The sequence below is a fragment of the Dendrobates tinctorius genome, unplaced genomic scaffold, assembly GCF_039654945.1.
Source record: "Dendrobates tinctorius isolate UK_male_01 unplaced genomic scaffold, ASM3965494v1 ptg000032l, whole genome shotgun sequence".
Classification (NCBI taxonomy): Eukaryota; Metazoa; Chordata; class Amphibia; order Anura; family Dendrobatidae; genus Dendrobates; species Dendrobates tinctorius.
The window spans coordinates 5,074,478-5,092,543 of record NW_027361700.1 but is presented as its reverse complement, the minus strand read 5'-3'; the positions used below and the strand labels follow the sequence as shown (position 1 = coordinate 5,092,543).

Sequence of the window (18,066 nt, the reverse complement as noted above, 5' to 3'; positions counted from 1 at the left end):
CAAACACAGGTGGTTGGTAGTGGGTTTTCTCTCCTATTCAATTTAAAACTCATGAATGCTTGGTCAAGCGTGCATGTGTGTGCTGGGATAGATGACTTGGTTGTTAGACTGACCACTATTTAAGGTATGTGGACCTTTTTTAACCATATAAACATAAAATACACTTGCAAAATATTTTTAAGTCATAAGACATTTTCTATTCCACATTTTTAAAAATTCAAAAATTGACAAGCGTTACCCAATACATGCGTACAAAGTTTATTTAACATGGCCTTAAAAAAATGTAAAAAAAAAAAAAAAAAAAAAAGAAGAAAAGAGGGATTGCACATTTACTACTTCATAAATATAGCTGAATTAAAAGGAATATACAGCCATTGTATTGAGATAGTGTGTAAGTGAAACTACAGGAATATGTCCTTAAGGAATACTTACAGGTAAAGGGAAGTCTCTTTCTAAAAACAGTAACAGGATAAATTCATTCAAAAAAGGATTACGGACATTCTCCACTCACTCCTTAGCAATGACCATTGACAATCAACACATATGAGTGGAGTGGAGAAATCACTGGGAGACGAACAGTGAAGTTCTGCAGTCGGTCTGGATAAGTAGGGAATGGGGGAAATATCTGAGCAGGGTGAACATCTTTGGTTGGCTCGTTTAAGTCAGTTTTAGATTGAACTCTGGACACTAAATTCATGTTGACCAAATCATTGCCAAAATGTACTCCTTCTATACTCATCATCCGTAACAGTTCCTTTGGCAAAAGACAGGTACACAGAAGAGGGAGAAAGACAAAATTAAACTGAATCGACAGTTCATTGCTTAATCGTTACTGCACCGGCAGCTATTTGGAGCATATAAAACAGACTCCATAACCAATTAGGACAGTGGATCTTGCAAAACATCCAAAGGAAGGTCAGCACGGAAAGTGTATAGACCCAGATAGAAGCTCTGCATTATACAGCTCAGGTGTGACCCACACAGAGTCACATGGGAGAAGATGCACATTCAGATGCCAGGTCCATTTCGAATGTTACACTCTCTGTGAATAGAAAGAGAAGTGTCAATAATCTCCTAGTTCTCTGTATTGAACTAACCCATCTTTCTTTCTTTTCCCCTCATTGAAAAAAATTAAATGGGAACTGTACGTTCAACAAATCTTGCATGGATGAATAGTATTCTGTGATATATATTACACTCATGAGCTACTTCTGCCCCTCTCCCAGAATTCACCATCTACTCTGAAAAACAGCTCAAATCCTTCTTGTTCAAGACATCAACATAAGATAGACTGCTGACACACTGCGGTGACAGATTACACCTCTTATTAAACTCAAGGTAGGGGGAAAGGGAGCGAATAAATCAGAGGGAAACCCAGAAAAAGGTTTTGCCTTCCTTCCCCAGATTCACATCTACACTGCTTAGTACTGCTGTATAGTTTCCTCCAGGCTGCTGCTGGCTGTGTGCTAACTAAGGAATGAAGATCAGGAATTCATTTGGTCTGTGTGATGTGCTATTAATGGAAGAGATCACAGGAGCTAATCTCCAGCTATAGCAAGAGGTTATAGAGGGGAAAATTGGTAAAAGTGCAGGATACAAGTTATACAATAGCCAGTGATAAGATAGTGTTATTCCTCATGTACACACAATAGCTTATTCTGAAAAGTTACTTGAAAGTACAGTTACTCTTTCGCAAATACATATAAACAGGGCTGTTCTCTTATGTAAAAAGAAATGTAGATTTATTGCATGAAAAAAATGTCACCTACCAAATGGATTTCCTACAGTGCCATCAGCTCCTTCTGGAAATTGCATCAAAGTATCCAAGGTGCGAGGAGACATGGGCAGGTCTATAGTGTTACTACAGGTTGTCCTATTAATGAAAATTAAAAAGAAATCACATTGTCACATTCCTGGTTACTGTAAATGTAGGCTGAAAACCACATCTGAAAATATGACTAACTTTATTCTTTTCTGTCCTGTCAATCATTACTGTTAATCTGACAACAAGGCACATTATTCATTATGAGGAGAGAAGGAATGAACAGACATCTCTCACTCAGCTTAAAACCGGCCACAAAAATTACCATAGACAAACCCGCAAACAACCTAACATGTATGGGGGGCAGCCTAGCTATCCGTTAAAATAGCAAGAAGAAAAAAAAAATAATTTAGCAAATTTTCACAAAAGCATGTATGTTAAAATAAGTCACAAAAAACGCAGTCTATCAAATGAAGGTCCAGTAGACAGTGATGTGTCCAAAAACCCTGAAGATTTGTCATGAATGTCACATATGACTCACACACCGCCGTTCAGCATGCTACTTTTTTTAAAAGGGTTTCCAGATCTGTATTAAGTTACCAATGTGAAGCCATCATGGTAAAAGAAGCCATACTTAACTCTGGAATACGGCCTGTCAATGCTCCGGAAGTAATGACATCCTGACCACCAGTCCCTGCAGCCAGTTAGCGGCCTCAGTGGTCAGGTCATCGGTGGTCAAGACTTCTGGTCTGGCACAAAATGCTAAAGCGGCAGTGCTGTAGCGGAGGGCAGATTTCAGGGGCAAGTATGGCTTGCAATTATTGGCAGAGTTATGCACAAACAATGGTTCTGGCAATCATTTTTACAAAACCTTGTACACTAGGCTAAGTTCACACGACCGTCTTTTCAGTATGAGTGCAGTCTTTGAAAAACACTGACTGCACTTGGACTAATGTTATTTAATAGAGCTATTTAGATTAAAGAAAAAAAAAATTATAAACAGGGACCTGACGTTTGCATGGGAAAAAAAAACCGCAGTATGAACTAGTATTCGCCCTAATTCAGAAGAGACTTGTCTACTCAAGTCTATGGTGCAAAATAAATATAGAAAAAGGGGGGGTAGGGAGCACCACTAAAGGGCAAAATGATCAATTTTCAAAAATATGCAAGGGGTGCTGCACAATGCACAGGCAGAAGCATGATTCAAAAAGGAGAACAAAGAACCCAGCATATTAGGCACACACCCAAGACAATAGAGGTATATGAAAAAATGTACGGTATATAAATTTTGTTGAAAGACAGAAAAAAACACAACACACAATAAAAAGCATTTAAAAGGCAAAGCACACCTCCAGATGTCCCAAGTATGTCTAACAATAAGTACTAATAGACAGAAACCACATGGCAGAAAAAAACAAGATGTTAGCCTAAATGTACATAATAATACATAAGACATGACCCAATGACCCCAAATCTGGGTGTCCCCAGAAAAACAATAACATACAAACGCTCACTCCAAGCGGACTCAGAAAAAACCAGGGGGCCCTGTAAGTGGCCCTGTAAGGGAGGGAGTGAGATGAACATCCACTATAGGGATAAGAGAAAACAATAAACCAACACTCACTCCAAGAGGCCTAATGAAGGCCAAAGGGCACTGTAGGTAACCCTGGTAGAGAGGGAGCAAAAAACCATCCACTATAAAGGATAGGGAGGAGGGCTGAACTGGAAGAAAATGCAGGAGGCACAAATTATATGCCAAAATATATAAATGGGAAAAGTGGAATCACCATAGAGAGCAGTCCAGCATGGAGCGTCAGGGGTCAGAGGAAGATAGTCCCGGGACAAGGGCAGTGTGTTCTTTTCTGAGGCCGCTTGGAGTGAGCATTTGTATGTTATTGTTTTTCTGGGGATGCCCAGATTTAGTATATGTTTAGTATAGGGGGTCACTTACAGCACTTGATTATTTATTTATGCCATATTAAATATGTAACACTGTATTTTGTAAACACATTTTTTTTCAAGAATTATGCACAATATATAAAAAAAAGAATTGTATCACACTATATATGTTGTAACTGTGTCATATACAGTGGGGAAAAAAAGTATTTAGTCAGTCAGCAATAGTGCAAGTTCCACACTTAAAAAGATGAGAGGCGTCTGTAATTTACATCATAGGTAGACCTCAACTATGGGAGACAAACTGAGAAAAAAAAATCCAGAAAATCACATTGTCTGTTTTTTTTTTCATTTTATTTGCATATTATGGTGGAAAATAAGTATTTGGTCAGAAACAAAATTTCATCTCAATACTTTGTGATATATCCTTTGTTGGCAATGACAGAGGTCAAACGTTTTCTGTAAGTCTTCACAAGGTTGCCACACACTGTTGTTGGTATGTTGGCCCATTCCTCCATGCAGATCTCCTCTAGAGCAGTGATGTTTTTGGCTTTTCGCTTGGCAACACGGACTTTCAACTCCCTCCAAAGGTTTTCTATAGGGTTGAGATCTGGAGACTGGCTAGGCCACTCCAGGACCTTGAAATGCTTCTTACGAAGCCACTCCTTCGTTGCCCTGGCGGTGTGCTTTGGATCATTGTCATGTTGAAAGACCCAGCCACGTTTCATCTTCAATGCCCTTGCTGATGGAAGGAGGTTTGCACTCAAAATCTCACGATACATGGCCCCATTCATTCTTTCATGTACCCGGATCAGTCGTCCTGGCCCCTTTGCAGAGAAACAGCCCCAAAGCATGATGTTTCCACCACCATGCTTTACAGTAGGTATGGTGTTTGATGGATGCAACTCAGTATTCTTTTTCCTCCAAACACGACAAGTTGTGTTTCTACCAAACAGTTCCAGTTTGGTTTCATCAGACCATAGGACATTCTCCCAAAACTCCTCTGGATCATCCAAATGCTCTCTAGCAAACTTCAGACGGGCCCGGACATGTACAGGCTTAAGCAGTGGGACACGTCTGGCACTGCAGGATCTGAGTCCATGGTGGAGTAGTGTGTTACTTATGGTAGGCCTTGTTACATTGGTCCCTGCTCTCTGCAGTTCATTCACTAGGTCCCCCCACGTGGTTCTGGGATTTTTGCTCACCGTTCTTGTGATCATTCTGACCCCACGGGGTGGGATTTTGCGTGGAGCACCAGATCGAGGGAGATTATCAGTGGTCTTGTATGTCTTCCATTTTCTAATTATTGCTTCCACAGTTGATTTCTTCACTCCAAGCTGGTTGGCTATTGCAGATTCAGTCTTCCCAGCCTGGTGCAGGGCTACAATTTTGTTTCTGGTGTCCTTTGACAGCTCTTTGGTCTTCACCATAGTGGAGTTTGGAGTCAGACTGTTTGAGGGTGTGCACAGGTGTCTTTTTATACTGATAACAAGTTTAAACAGGTGCCATTACTACAGGTAATGAGTGGAGGAAAGAGGAGACTCTTAAAGAAGTTACAGGTCTGTGAGAGCCAGAAATCTTGATTGCTTGTTTCTGACGAAATACTTATTTTCCACCATAATATGCAAATAAAATGAAAAAAAAACAGACAATGTGATTTTCTGGATTTTTTTTTCTCAGTTTGTCTCCCATAGTTGACGTCTACCTATGATGTAAATTACAGACGCCTCTCATCTTTTTAAGTGGTGGAACTTGCACTATTGCTGACTGACTAAATACTTTTTTACCCCACTGTAGGTATGAACATTATAACTATTGTATATGCATATATATTATATATATGATATGGTTGAAATTTTATACATTTTTGTTATATATAACCTTCATGGTGCACGCAAGTCACTTTCTGTATACACATTATGTATTTTATCAAGTTTATGTATTTGGTACTGTATTTGGATATGTTATCCTGTATTTTATAATCCTCCATAGACCAATGTGTTTGGTTTTTCTTTCCCCGTTCTTTCATAGTGGCTGTTATAGCAATCTTGACGCTGGGCTGTAGCACATGTGCTGGTCATGACAGCCTCGTGATTTCCTGCCTTGCTCTCCATGGTAATGTGAAGTGTTTACGCTCACTTTCCAAGCGCGATGAGCAGGAAGTCACTTTACATAGAGGAGGTCAGGAGACTGACACATGTGCAGTAGGAAGCCCGTGACGCCGACATTGTGGTCAGCTGCACAGAGGGGTATTTAAAACCAGGCTCTTCACATAACACACATGCCCCTGACTGAAGAAGCCTGAGAGGCGAAACGGCGCTGTTGGAGTGGCTGTGGGCATTCATACAAGGAACAGCACATATGTAAGTGAAGGATATTTTCTTACAGTTAGGTGGCTAGCAATTGATTTGCAGCAAGTGGATTCTTTCACCTTTTTGTAGTTGGCCTTAAGGGGGTTTTACACATAGCGATATCGCTAGCAATATCGCTAAAACGTCACTGATTTTGTGACGTTATAGCGATATTGCTAGCGATATCGTAGTGTGTGATACTTACCTCCGACCGGCTCCCCCGCTGTCCATCGCTGATCGCGCGAGATCGGGCGGCTCCATTTCTCGTCGTCTGCTTCCTGCTATGTGAGACGAGCGACGCGTGGAGGCGGGCGGGAGGACGCCAGGATCGCTGTGTGTGAAAGGTGAGTATCGTGCGCTGCGTCGCTGCTGCATCGCTGTGAGATCTGCCTGTGTGAAAGCTCACTAGCGAACATTTAGCGATGCACCAGCGATCCTGACCGGGTCGTATCGCTGGTCGGATCGCTGGTGCATCGCTAAATGTAAAAGGGCCTTTAGTGCTCTTTTGTGTCACAGCTATTTAACACATGTAAATTAAGATGTTGCACTGAGCATGTTATTATTGCTGGTGACTCAATGAGTGCTATTGTGCAGGTACTGGATTAGTCCCTGTATTAGTGTGACTACCATTTATTTGTAGTGAGTTCAATTTTACATCTTTCACGCATTTTCACAACAGGCTCATTATGTATAGTAGGGAGGTACCGTATTTTCCGCTTTGTAAGACGCACTTTTTTTCCCCAAAATTTGGGGGGAAAACAGGGGTGCGTCTTACAAAGCGGACATGCCTTACCTAGGCTGTGATCGGGGGCGTCCGGCGGTTGCTGGCCGCTGCTGCGGGTGTGTCCGGTGCCGCGTTGTGTGCCCGTCGATGCCCGGGGCTCTGCCAACATTGTGCGACAGGCCAGAGCCCCGGCATTTCCTCAGTTCCCTGTGTGCCGGTAAAAAGATGGCCGCCGGCGCGTGCGCAGATGGGATCTCGGGACCCAGTTCTCGAGAGATGAGATTTGAAATCTCATCTCTCGAGAGGTGGGTCCCGAGATCCCATCTGCGCACGCGCCGGCGGCCATTTTCCCTGGGTTCCCTGTGTGCGCGCGGTGGTGCCTGCAAAAAAATGGCCGCCGCGCGTGCGCAGATGGGATCTCGGGACCCAGCTCTCGAGAGATGAGATTTCAGATCTCATCTCTCGAGAACTGGTCCCGAGATCCCATCTGCGCACGCGCCGGCGGCCATTTTTTTTTTACCGGCACTTCAGCGCACATATACAGGGAACTGAGGAAATGCTGGGGCTCTGGTCTGTCGAACAATGTCGGCAGAGCCCTGGGCATCGATGGGCACACAACGCCGCACCGGAGCACCCGCAGCACCGGCCTCCAACCGCCGGACAAGTGGAGAAACCTGACACCAGCACAAGACTCTGCAGCAGCAACAGCACACATCGGAGCCCCCCCTCATCCCTGAATGCGGCCTGCAGCATCACTCCACGCCTGCCTCCTCCAGCAGCGAGCCTGGGACCCCTCTACACCGCAGCCACCAACCCCGGTAAGCAATAAGATGAAAGGATTATAAGAGGCACCACCATTTTATTAAAAAATATTTTTTTCTTATTTTTCTCCTCAAAAATTGTGGTGCGTCTTATAATCCGGAGCGTCTTATAAAGCGAAAAATACGGTATATGATAATTAAGGAAGAGCACTGTGTACCCTAATTAAATACAGATTATCATACATTGTAAATAATATATTTGTGCTGGTCCAGTAATTATATCCTCAGGTGTTCCTTGAGATGGACTCACGGTGCAATTTATGTGTATATTCCTTGTTCAATTTTTAACCTTGTGATTGTTTAAATAAAAAGTTGTTTGGATTTTATCTTGATCTACCTATGCCTCTTCTTCTGCCATCTAGTGATGGTGGACATGGTTCAACATATTAAAGACTGTAAAGCTTTCTAGAGGGAAGATATTTTCACGGACCATGTGTAAGAATTTGATTAGGTCAGTCACCAGCAGCCTGGATTGGCGGCCCACCAAGAATAATAGCTTTCATTAAACTGCACAGTAAATGAACATAAGACATAGAATTCTCCCTTTAACACACTGGGGAATGATAGTATGACAATCAATACTTACGGGGTAACACAAATAAATTTTGTCTTCAGATACGGGGCAGTGCCTGAGAATGAAAAAGAGATTGCAGCTGTAATTATAAATCTCTCTTATAATCATCTTTGTAAATGCACAATCATAGAAATAATCAATAAAAATGATATTAAATGGTTCAACCATGATGGCTGTAAATCTGCTCACACAGATCAATAGTCTGTCCTAAAACGGAAAAAGTACCACTACCTGGGTCACTGGGCTCAGGGTGCTCCTGGCTCTCCGGGCGGCAGTACTTGCTGAAGGCTTCTTCCTTGGGAATATCAGGGTACAGATAAACAAGAGGGGATACCAAGATGTTGGTGGCATCCATGATTTTGTATCCCATGATGATTTCAGCAAACGACATGCTGTTGAGTTGCTGCTTAGTATATGGTTCTACAGACTGAATCTGTGTCTTTCCTAAGAGGAAAGCATATAATAAATAGAAATATAGAAAGAAAACACCAAAAACAGGAATCTTGATGTTATGTGTCTATATACCGTTGATGTCTTTCTCCACCCAGGTGAATGTTATTCCACCCTCTTTGCTGCTCTCACTAAACCTCAGCAGGAAGGTCCCAGGGGGTTTGGTGCTCAGAATTGCTCGTTCACGTTCTTTACTGATAAAACCCAAGATATACCTATGGAAAATAAATTTCATGCTGAAGCCAAGTAGATTGCACACACAGTTTATAAAGCTCAAACTTGGCCCTGAATTTTTTTTAGGGGAGATCATTTTGCCTCCTTGCATTCCAGTGGTCATAACTTTTCTTTTTTAGATTGAGGTAGATGTAGGAATCTTTATTTTTTTTAAAGCATACGTTGTACTTACTTTAATTGCACTGTCTTATTCACATAAAATTTTTATTCTAGGAAAAAATACAATTCTATCTTAATATTCACATTAAATTTTTATTCTAGGAAAAAATACAATTCTATCTTAACAAAGTGTCTATATCTTTGGGGATGTGAGAATTAAAAGGTGTTGTACACTACTATACAAGTTAATCTTAATGGGTCCAAGAGGGTGGGAAAAAAACCCCCAAACCCTATACTTATCTCCTGGACCGCCACGGTTCCTCTGCACTTTTCAGTACATCACGTGACCACTGCAGACAGACAACTGGCTTCTTCCACTTGGATGAAATGTGAAGGTTACAGCCAACGAGCAGCTGCTGTATGTAACGCCAAGAGGCGAATATACGGTAAATATTTTTTTTTTCTCCCACTGCCCTGGACCAGTTAAAATTATCCTTTATAGAAGTGGAAAACCCCTTTAAATTTATTACAAATTTTAATTAATTTAAAATGTATCTTTTTGAATGATTTTTAATCTCAAAAGGCAAATTTTATAACGTACAGACAAATATATATCCATCTGTACTAATCGCAGTATATTCTAACAAGCAGTACGGACACTCAACCAATGGATCCTGGCTCCCAGTCTGTTAACATACATGTGCCGGAGGTATAGATCCTACCCAACCCCAATGTCTCCTCCCTGCAAGTTCTAATCATTACTGATCACACAATAGTTGTACAGCAGATTTCTTTGGATATTACAGCAGTTACACTCTTGATGACAACGGCATTGCCTGCTCTCACACTGGTAAGTATACTCGTCATGTCCTGCTCCGAAAGAGACTCTTTCCTAATACAATAAGCATGAAACCTATTGGTATTTTGCTACAATGGCCACATCTATGGTGTTTACATCTGTTGGTATATTAGGATCTAATTATTATAAACTAATCTGTACACTATATTTCTGACAGCCTGAACTGTAGTACGAGGGGATTCATGGTGGTCGAGGACTTACCCTTCATTCCAAAGTGCAAGAATATACTTCTTTACAAGGTCAATGATATTATCCAGCCAGACCCAGAAGGAGAAGCCTTTGCCAGTCATATTTTCCTATGTGGATTTAATTATAAAAAAAAAAGATGTAAGTGGAAGGACAGGATTCATAAAAAAATTTATATATATATGTTTATATGGGAACCGTAGGTAAACAAATTACTTTGCAGAACTTTGCCCAGGTGATTTGGCAGCCTGAGTAGTTAACTCCGGGACCTAAACGGTATAGAAGAGTCATGTAAGGCACGTGGCTGATTTGGAAAACACATAACACTCATTTTTCTGAGCACTTACCAAGAAGTTTTTCTGCCAGCGTGGTTAACTGCTCAATGCTGAGGCCCCTTTTTGTGGTGGAAGAGAACTGCCAGCTAAGCACTTCTGCCACCTGATCCCAGGTGCCAATGGGAGGTTTAGTGAAAAAGTTAACATTCTAAAGGCAAAAGACAATGTATACATTTATAATCCTGAAGAAAGCTCAGTGAAAAAGTCAAATTTACTTTGATTTATAAAAGCTGAGTTTCCATCTGCAGATGTACAGAATAGAAAAAGTTCACGCCTTCAATTCTCTTCTAGAAGAAAATCCCAGTGAAATCTGATGCACCAAACATTTGTGTGTGTGTAACCTTAAGATCTGCATTACCTCGCTTAAAAGGGAACCCATCAGCTGGGAGAACGTGGCCGGGGGCGACTGCATACTAGCCTACTCTCTGGCTATTGTCACTGGTTGGATCTTCTAGCTATACACACTGCTTTCTCAGATTCATGCTGCACGCGGTTTGGTCATCGTGAATCAACTACTAGGTTCCCTTTAAACTCCAGTAAACAAGTGAGCCATATGTGCCGCAATGATTCGCCAATGTCTGCGCCAGGAATGGCAGTCAAGTATGCGACACGAACACTCCCGAACATTACCAGTCTAAAGTACTGTACGAGGCTGCGCCTACTAGATGGGTTCTGGCCGAGAGTATGTGTGTCGAATATTTGACCGCCATTCCTGGTGCAGACACTAATGAATCCTTCACAAGTCTGCAGTCACAGAGAGCAGTGATTGTGCATTTGTCATTCTAGACAGGACAATGTCTTTAAATAAGACATGTCAAGTTGACATCAAAAGTGAGTAAAAAGAAATGCAGGACTCTGGTCCATCGACCACATCAGTAGTCTGTGGCTGCCAGACCCGAGCTCTACTACCAGAAGCCTCTTTAGTGCCTCTTCTGGTTAGTTAGTCCCGTGATGTCATTACATTCAAATACAATGCAGGATTCTAATCAGGAGAGACACTGGGGATGCAGGAAGGTGGTAGGAATTTTGCAAGGCTTTAGTCTGGTAGCCATGGCTATCAACAAACCTGCTGGACCAGACTCCTGCAAATTCTTTTGCTACACTCTATTTGACATTTTCTATGTTGCATAGCTGCACTCTTCTACCAAGTGGAAATATGGTATAGAACATAAATTACATAGAAAAACAAGAAGGAACTTTCAATCTATATTAAAGGGATTGCCTGGGTATATACCTAGGATAGGTCAACAATATCATGCCACCCCACAAATCAGCAGTTGTTAGCGCTGATTAGAGCTGAATAGTAAAGCTTCGTTCATTCAATGTATCGTTCAGACTGCAGAAAACTGAAAATCAGCTCTCGTCTTAATCTTCTTTAGTATTTAAATAGCAATAAAATGTTACCAGATAGCAGGATAACCAGGGCTATGGAGTCGGTGCTCATTTTGGTGGCGTCGGAGTCGGTCCATTTTATACCGACTCCGAAAATTGATAACAAATTGGGTATAGTAGTTCAATGCAGAAATGTGCAGAATTTTTTTTTCATAGGAATTTGGGAAAGTTATGAAATGTCCTATAAATGGCTGTTCTATTCATGATATAAGGCTACATTCACACACAGCGTTTTTGCTGCGTTTTTTGAGGATACATTTTTCAGCTGCAAAAGCAGATCAGCTTTTTAAAAAACCGCATCACCTGAAAGGTTTTTGAGCTCATAGATAATGTTTTCAATAGCAAAAGCAGATTAGAAATCTGCTCTATCCATATCGTATCTGTACCAAAAAGAATGAAAGCCGGTAGCACACAGACTAACACTCCTTTTTTTTTAAAGCACCAGTCAGGTACACCTCATAGCTGCCCAAAAGGACGCCGATGACAGGCATTGCTCATCTTCAATAACACAACAACATCAATTGATAGTTGGAATAAATAGACTGCAATAGAAATCCCACTTATTAAACCTGACAGGGCACACCTGTGAAGCGAAAACCATTTCCGGTGACTACCTCTTGAAGCTCATCAAGAGAATGCCAAGAGTGTGCAAAGCAGTAATCAAAGCAAAAGGTGGCTACTTTGAAGAACCTAGAATATAAGACATTTTCAGTTGTTTCACACTTTAATTATATAATTCCACCTGTGTTAATTCATAGTTTTGATGCCTTCAGAGTGAATCTACAATTTTCATAGTCATGAAAATAAAGAAAACCCTTTGAATGAGGTGTGTCCAAACTTTTGGTCTGTACTGTATATATGTAATCGATATTACATAATGTATTACATAATTACAATTTATTACAGTTTTTTGTGTTCTAAAGTTGTATTCCAATAAAACAGGATTTTTGGGTTTCTTACCGTAAATCTGTTTCTCTGAGCCTTCATTGGGGGCTCAGACCATGGGTGTATGCTGCTGCCACTAGGAGGCTGACACTATGCACAAAAAAAAAGGTTAGCTCCTCCTCCGCAGTATACACCCCACCAACTGGCAGGAATTTCCTCAGTTAGTGAGAAAGCAGTAGGAGAAGTAACAGAATAGATTGAAACAGAACAGACAACTCAACTGTACATAACCAACAACATAAGAACAGGAGTTGTAGAACATGGGAGGGTGCTGTGTCCCCCAATGAAGGCTCCGAGAAACAGATTTTATGGTAAGCAACCCAAAAATCCTGTTTTCTCGTTCGCCTTATTGGGGGACACAGAGACCATGGGACTTCCCAAAGCAGTCCCTGGGGTGGGAAACAAACTTCCATCAGGCCAGTGGACTCACCACCGCTGCCTGCAGGATCCTTCTACCTAGGCTGGCCTCCGCCGAAGCGGAGGTGTGGACCTTGTAGAATGTCACAAACGTGTGAACAGATGACCAGGTTGCAGCGCGGAAGCTCTGTGGCGCACCGCCCAGGAGGCACCCACTGCCCGGGTAGAGTGAGCTCTAATTCCTGGAGGGGCCACTCGATGCTTGATCCGGTAGGCCTCCAAAATTGCCGACCTGATCCAGAGAGCAATAGTAGCTTTGGAGGCCGGCTGACCTTTCCGCCCCCCATCTGGAATGATGAAAAGAGAGTCTGACTTCCTCAAACGAGTCGTTCTAGCAAGGTAGACCTTCTTTGCCCTGACCAAGTCCAGCTTGTTCAAGGAAAGCTCCTGAGGGTGAGTTGGACCCGGACAAGAAGACGGGAGAACAATATCCTCATTCAGGTGGAAAGTGGACACCACCTTAGGAAGGAAAGAAGGTGGAGTCCGTAGAACTACCTTGTCCTGGTGGAGCACCAAGAAAGGGGAACGACAAGAAATGGCCGCCAATTCCGACACGCGCCGGGTGGAGGTGACGGCTACTAGGAAGGCTACTTTCCATGAAAGGAGAGATAGGGAAACTTCACTGAGAGGGCTCAAAGGGAGGACCTTGCAGAACCTCGAGAACCAGATTAAGATCCAATGGATGTACGGGCGCACGGTAGGAGGAGCCGCATGAGCCACTCCCTGAAGGAAGGTCTTGACCTGAGGACGGGAGGCCAATGTCTTCTGGAACAAAATAGATAGCGCCGAGACTTGACCTTTCAAAGAGCTGAGGGCAAGGCCCGCATCAAGGCCTGCCTGAAGAAATGCCAGGACAGAAGGGGGAGAAAATGACATGGGCGGAATGTTATTGGCCTCACACCAAGTGAAATAGGCTTTCTGGCTAGGATCATGGTATGAATAACCTGATCGTTTTAAAACCTTGGTCTCAATAGCCACGCCGTCAAATTGAGCGGCCGAGAATTGAGGTGGCAAATCGGGCCCTGAGACAGCAGATCTGCCCTGTCTGGAACCTTCCAGGAGGCGTCCGCGAGAAGGATGGCGATGTCCGCGAACCAAGACCTTCTGGGTCAATTCGGGGCGATGAGGATGACTGGACTTCCTTCTGCTTTGATTTTCTTCAACAGCTTGGGAAGAAGGGGAAGGGGAGGGAACAGGTAGGGGAGCTCGAACTAAGACCAAGGAATGGTCAGAGCATCGGCGCCCCTGGCGAGAGGATCTCGAGCCCTGGATACAAACTGTGGGACTTTCCTGTTGAGGCGAGACGCCAGCAGGTCAACGTCCGGAGTTCCCGAACGACGGCAAAGCTGATGAAATACATCCGGATGTAAGGACCACTCTCCCGCCGCGGGACCCCCGCGGCTGAGAAAATTGGCGGCCCAGTTGTCCATGCCGGGAATGTGCACCGCGGATATTGTTGGAACTGAAACCTATGCCGAGTGAAGAATTTTGGATACTTCCGCTAGGGCTGAGGCACTCCGTGTCCCCCCCTGGTGGTTGATATCTGCCACCGCTGTGGCAGTCTGTCTGAATACGGATTGGCAGGCCCCTGAGAAGTCTCTCCCAGTGAACGAGAGACAGATAGATCGCCCGTATCTCGACAACGTTGATCGGCAGAGCTGTCTCTATTCAACCACCGACCCTGAACAGTGTGATTGCGAAATATTGCCCCCCCAGCCGAGGAGGCTGGCATCCGTTGTCACAATCTGCCAGTGAATGAGAAGGAATGACTGTCCTAGGGCAATGAGAGGTGACGTCCGCCACCAAATGAGGGACTGCCTGACCTGGTATGAAAGGCGAATTGGACAATCCAGAGAAAGAACAGACCTGTTCCACCGAGACAGGATGGCCTGTTGGAGGGGTCTGTAGTGAAATTGAGCAAAGGGAATCGCTTCTGTCAACGCCACCATCCTTCCTAGAACTTTCATGGTTGTCTGGAGAGATGGAAGTCGTGTGGTCTGCAGCGATCGTACATCTCGCTGCAGAGAAACTATCTTCTCCTCTGGGAGAAAAACCCTCGATCAACGAGTGTCGAACAATAGGCCCAGAAACACCAGACGTTGTGTCGGAACAAGGCAGGACTTCTTTTTGTTGACGAGCCACCCAAAATTGGACAGGGTGTAGAGGACGATGGTAAGATTTTGGCGAACCTGGTGAAAAGACGGAGCTTTGATCAGAATGTCGTCGAGGTACGGAAAAAGAACGAGACCTCTGATCCTCAACAAGGCCATCAACGCCTCCATGATCTTTGTAAAAACTCTGGGTGCGGTGGTGAGAACGAACGGCAGTGCAATGAACTGGTAGTGGTCCTGGTGAATCGCAAAACGCAGGAATCTCTGATGCCCGGGAAAGATGGGAACATGTAGATAGGCATCTTGAATGTCTATTGAACACATGAACTCCTGCGCCTCCATGGAAGCGATTACCGACCGAAGAGACTCCATCCTGAAATGACGCAATCGGACCCTCTTATTCAGTAACTTGAGATCCAGGATGGGACGAACTGCACTCTTTTTTCGGCACTACAAACAGGTTTGAATAAAACCCTGTGAAACGTTCTGATTCGGGAGAGGGCAAAATCACCCCGGAACTGAGGAGAGAGGTGATGGATGCGAAGAAACCCGGACTAAGGCAGGGTCTTTTGGAAGGACTTGAAGAAACGATCCCGGGGACGAGAAACAAACTATCTTGTATCCTAGGGATACAGTTTCCCTGACCCAAGCGTCCTCTACTGAGGCAAGCCAGACGTCTCTGTAGAAAAGGAGTCGACCGCCCAGTTGGGAAGGACCTTCGGGACTTCCTTGATAGTCATGCTGATGTGGACCGAACAGATCTGGACCTGGAGGATCTGCCCTGGGATGAGTGAGATCGCCAGGAGGGAGTGGGTCTGAAGGAGACCTTCTTTGTATCCTGGCGTGCCTGCGGTCTCTGTTGGCAGACCGAAAGGGCCAAAACTGACGCCTTAGCGGAGGCCTACGAGGCTTGGACTGAGGGAGGAGGGAACTTGTGCCTCCAGTGGTGTCCCTAATAATCTGGTCCAGCTGGGATCCAAAGAGACACACTCCCTGAAAAGGCAGATTGGTAAGGGACTTTTTGAAGACAAATCCACCTGCCAAGCCTTGAGCCAAATTGTACGCCGGATTGTCATCACGTTGCTGGACGCCTGAGCCGCGCAAGATGCAGCATCCAAGGAGGCAGAGAGCAGATAATCCCCTGCATGGGAGATCTGGTTAGCCAGTTCGGCCGATTGCTCCGGTTGGGCTTTATCTAGGATGCCCTTGCGGAGATCCTCCGCCCAAGTAGCTATGGCCTTTACCCAAGATGAAGCGAAGGCTGGGCTTAGCGCCGCCGCAGCCGCTTCAAATACTGACTTTGCTAGGGATTCTATAATTCTGTCATTAGAATCCTTTAGCGACGCCACACCTGAAATCGGAAGGACCGTGTTGTTAAGATAGTCTGGACACGGGAGCGTCTACAGCCAACCAGTTGTCGGTGAGCTCTTTTGAAAATGGATAGAGCACGCCGAGACGCTTCCCTCTTTGAAAGCGTCTGGTCGGATTTTCTCTCTCTCCCTGGTAAGGATCTTGCCAAACTCCGAGTGGGAGGCGAAGACTCTGGAAGGTGTTTCTGCCCGTCTGAAAGAAACCTCCTGATCTGAGCGTTTCGCAGGGGAGGCTGTATTTCGAAGGTGTGGTTAATCGCAGCAATGAGGTTCTGTACCGTAACCTTCATGTCTGCGTCCTGGTCCGAATCCAGCTCTAAAATCTCTTCGGATGACGCATCCGAGAACGCTTCACCTGACTCGGGTGAGGAGGCACGGGAAGGCGACTGCTGGGAAGGACTATGTGGAGAGACCAGGAGAGACCAGGTCAGGAGAGGATTCCGGCCGGAGATCCTGCCTGGGTCTTTTGCGGCTTCTGCTGGCTGGCTCAGATGGAGCCCCTTGCGACCTGCTGGACCCTGCAGAAGTGTCCAGGGGCAACTTATCAAGAACGGCCACTAGGGACTGAGACACCCTGGTGAGGTCCGCCACTGATTGTGATAGAGAAGAGGCCTAGCCAGGAATGGGGGGGTTCACACTCACGTGGCGCAATAGATGGTTCCTGGACGGCATCGGGCTGAATGGGATTACTGCAGTCTAAACCGAGGCGAGTGGGAAAGTTCTCTGTGCTGGCGGATGGGCACGTTCCGGTTTGGGGTTATACATAATGAAAGAAAAGTAGTAAGAACCCCAAGGAGATGCCGGAAGGTTGAGTGAAAGAAGACAGAGGAGGGTGTCGGTCTGCAGTTGCAGAGCTACTCACAGTCCGGTGGCCCGAAAGGCGATGTGCCCAGCTTGTCTGAGATGCAGGGCTGCAGTAGAGGATACAAGGAACCCCTTTCCGCTGCCCGGTGTCTTCAAAGGCGTCCGGCTGACAGGCTGCAAAGATGGCGGCAGCCTGAGGTAAAAGGAACGCGCGGTTCATGAGAGAAGAAGAAGAAGGGCGGAGCTAGCCGCCTGACCCGGAGAGAAGACCGCCCGCTGCCCAGCTACAGACTAGGAGGGTGGGTGGTCCTAGAACGGGCGGGAGAGCAGACCGCCTATAACAGAGGGCGGGGGGCGTGGCCGCGACGGCCGAGTAGGCCCGAAATGAAGCCGGGGACTAAATTAGTATCGGCGGCCGCCTGTCAGCGCGGGGCGGCGCGGAAGTCCTGCAGCGCTGCCACGGCTACCCAAGAAGAAACCGCCGCCCGAAAAATGCTCTCAGGATAAGCCCGCATAAGAATGAGGGCGGGGGAAACAAGGCCAGCACCGCAGCCGAGGCCTGGCATGTGGCGCAATAGAAAGTGCGGCGGCTGCCGGGAGGCGCAAGCAGCTGAGGACCCTGCGGCACTGCCCTGTGCCGCTCCGAAGAATCCTCCAGTGGTGTCTTCAATAAAGGTACCTGGTAAATCCAACGCTGTTTGAGTCTATTTTCCCCCGTGTCCGCGCCTCGTCCGAC

The 18,066-nt window shown here is 45.2% G+C and overlaps 1 protein-coding gene across 3 annotated transcripts in view; it reads right to left on the bottom strand.

Moving 5' to 3' along the window:
• Positions 1-242: 242 nt before the first annotated feature.
• The window catches only part of STAT3 (signal transducer and activator of transcription 3), a 140,090-nt gene continuing 122,266 nt past the window's right edge, over positions 243-18,066 (bottom strand). For 2 of the 3 annotated variants that reach the window (XM_073572340.1, XM_073572341.1), the window contains exons 17-24: positions 10,304-10,439; positions 10,173-10,225; positions 9,972-10,066; positions 8,654-8,793; positions 8,357-8,572; positions 8,141-8,183; positions 1,770-1,873; positions 243-1,042 (exon numbers count right to left, since the gene is read on the bottom strand). In XM_073572340.1, the coding sequence (XP_073428441.1) occupies positions 987-1,042; positions 1,770-1,873; positions 8,141-8,183; positions 8,357-8,572; positions 8,654-8,793; positions 9,972-10,066; positions 10,173-10,225; positions 10,304-10,439 (843 nt within the window). In that variant the 3' untranslated portion in view covers positions 243-986. The remainder of the gene's footprint in view (positions 1,043-1,769; positions 1,874-8,140; positions 8,184-8,356; positions 8,573-8,653; positions 8,794-9,971; positions 10,067-10,172; positions 10,226-10,303; positions 10,440-18,066) is intronic. The other variant, XM_073572339.1, reaches the window with a different exon arrangement.